Source organism: Mesitornis unicolor, unplaced genomic scaffold (assembly GCF_000695765.1).
Source record: "Mesitornis unicolor isolate BGI_N332 unplaced genomic scaffold, ASM69576v1 scaffold22605, whole genome shotgun sequence".
Classification (NCBI taxonomy): domain Eukaryota; kingdom Metazoa; phylum Chordata; class Aves; order Mesitornithiformes; family Mesitornithidae; genus Mesitornis; species Mesitornis unicolor.
This window is the reverse complement of record NW_010183766.1, coordinates 13,887-15,714: the sequence shown is the minus strand read 5'-3', so window position 1 is coordinate 15,714 and position 1,828 is coordinate 13,887. Positions and strand designations below refer to the sequence as shown.

At 43.0% G+C, this 1,828-nt stretch overlaps 1 protein-coding gene across 1 annotated transcript in view; it reads left to right on the top strand.

The window, feature by feature from the left end:
* Window positions 1-99: 99 nt before the first annotated feature.
* The window catches only part of ALG1 (ALG1, chitobiosyldiphosphodolichol beta-mannosyltransferase), a gene marked incomplete at its 5' end in the record, with an annotated part of 8,397 nt that continues 6,668 nt past the window's right edge, over window positions 100-1,828 (top strand). Inside the window, 3 exons of the mRNA XM_010184263.1 lie at window positions 100-177; window positions 639-742; window positions 1,346-1,494. Of these exons, the coding sequence (XP_010182565.1) occupies window positions 100-177; window positions 639-742; window positions 1,346-1,494 (331 nt within the window). The remainder of the gene's footprint in view (window positions 178-638; window positions 743-1,345; window positions 1,495-1,828) is intronic.

Sequence of the window (1,828 nt, the reverse complement as noted above, 5' to 3'; positions counted from 1 at the left end):
CACGCCCAGCAGGGGAACCGGGCCCGGTGTGAGCCTGGGCTGGGCTTGGGGCGGTGTGTGCGGGGGTCGCTCCTCTGACGGGCCTCTCCCATCTGACAGAGAGCAGGCCTCACGGCGACGTGCTGCGGAGCGGGAACATACGACTGGTGCCCGTGGCGGACCTGCGGGGGCTGCGAGGTGGGTGCGGGGCGGCGAGGGAGCAAGAGGAAAAGGAGAAACGAGCTTAAAAGGGGGAAATATACAGTCCGAAGGGGGGGCGGGGCATCGCTGCCGCGGGCGGGGTGGCTCCCGATGGGTGGGCTGGCTCAGCCCAGAGGCTGCGCATCCTCCTGCCTGCCAACCGGTTTTAAACACTTGCCTCAGTGGTACTGGAGCACATTCATGCAGTTCCGATGCAGACTGAAATGTTTAATTTCATTTATTTGTTAACTTTGTGTGTATGTTGATCTGATTTCTTTCTTTACACACCACAAAACAGGAGCTTGGAGGAATTGTGAGATGTTTGCCTCAAAACACGTTTCCATTTTTACAGTGTACCATTATTTTAAACCTTTCTCTGCACAGGTGTCTGGTTCTGTATGAGGTGCACTTTTCTGGAGAGCTATAATATTCTTACTGGGTTTTCTGTTGTTTTGCAGTTGGCCCGAAGCTTTTCCAGTATGTTGTAAAAGTCATTGTGCAGGCGGTGCAGTTACTGTACACAATGCTGAGGATAAATCAGCCATCCTATATTCTTCTTCAGGTATGTTCTGTTTTGGGACTATATTAAAATCAATAGTATGACATTACAGGACATATTTAGCAGTCTCAGACATTGTTCTAATTATTTGAGGACTAAAACTGACCTGATCAGTGGTGTAAACCTATATCAAACTATTTATTTGGCTCTAAACTTTGATTTTTCTGTTAACAACTTGCGTTCTCCCTGTTAATTGCTGAGTTTCTGGACTTTATTGGCATGGATAGCAGTAAAGAATAAATGCTAACAGAAATGTTTGTGTGCTTGAAAACATGTACATGTGGCACTTCAGGACATGGTTTAGTGGGCATGATGATACCAGGTTGATGGTTGGACTTGATGATCTTAGAGGTGTTTTCCAATCTTAATGATTCAGTGATTCTGTAATTTTGGTCGTAATCGAACAGTAGCTTTGAAGTGCCTACCAGTCTTCATGGGACAAACTGACAGTTTCATAGCTGGTGAATACAAAATTGCCTCTGTTCATTAAAACGCCTTAAAGCAATGTAATTTCAATAGTTTGAATTTGTTTTTCTGGTAGTTGCTTAGGAATTGTCACTTGATTGTAGTCTTGTGCTATTTTTATTTGTTTTATTTCTTAAACAGAATCCTCCAGGCCTACCCAGTATAGCTGTTGCCTGGGTCGCATGTCTTTTCTGGAGAAGCAAACTGATAATTGATTGGCACAACTATGGCTATACTATAATGAGTCTGACTCATGGAAGAAATCACCCGATAGTACAAATTGCAAAATGGTTTGTGTAGTAATTTCTTCTACTCTTTATAAATTATGTACCTCTGCAAAATTCAGAAGAATGGAAACCAGTGGGGAGAATATAATTAGCGAAGGGCTGTTTCTGTGAAGGATTTCTGAATTTTGCTGTCTTAAACTTCTTTCTGTTTCAGAAAGCACGTTCTGTTAAAACGCCTTCGTTAAACACGTAGGAAGGCGAGTTGATGGAGTGGGCAGGTTGCTTTTATGTGCATATGAAAACTTTGATGTTGCTATTAGAATTTCTTTATATGTACTGGATTTTTTTATTCTCTTGCTGCTTTACACTCCAACTTATCTTTAAACATCTGATTCCT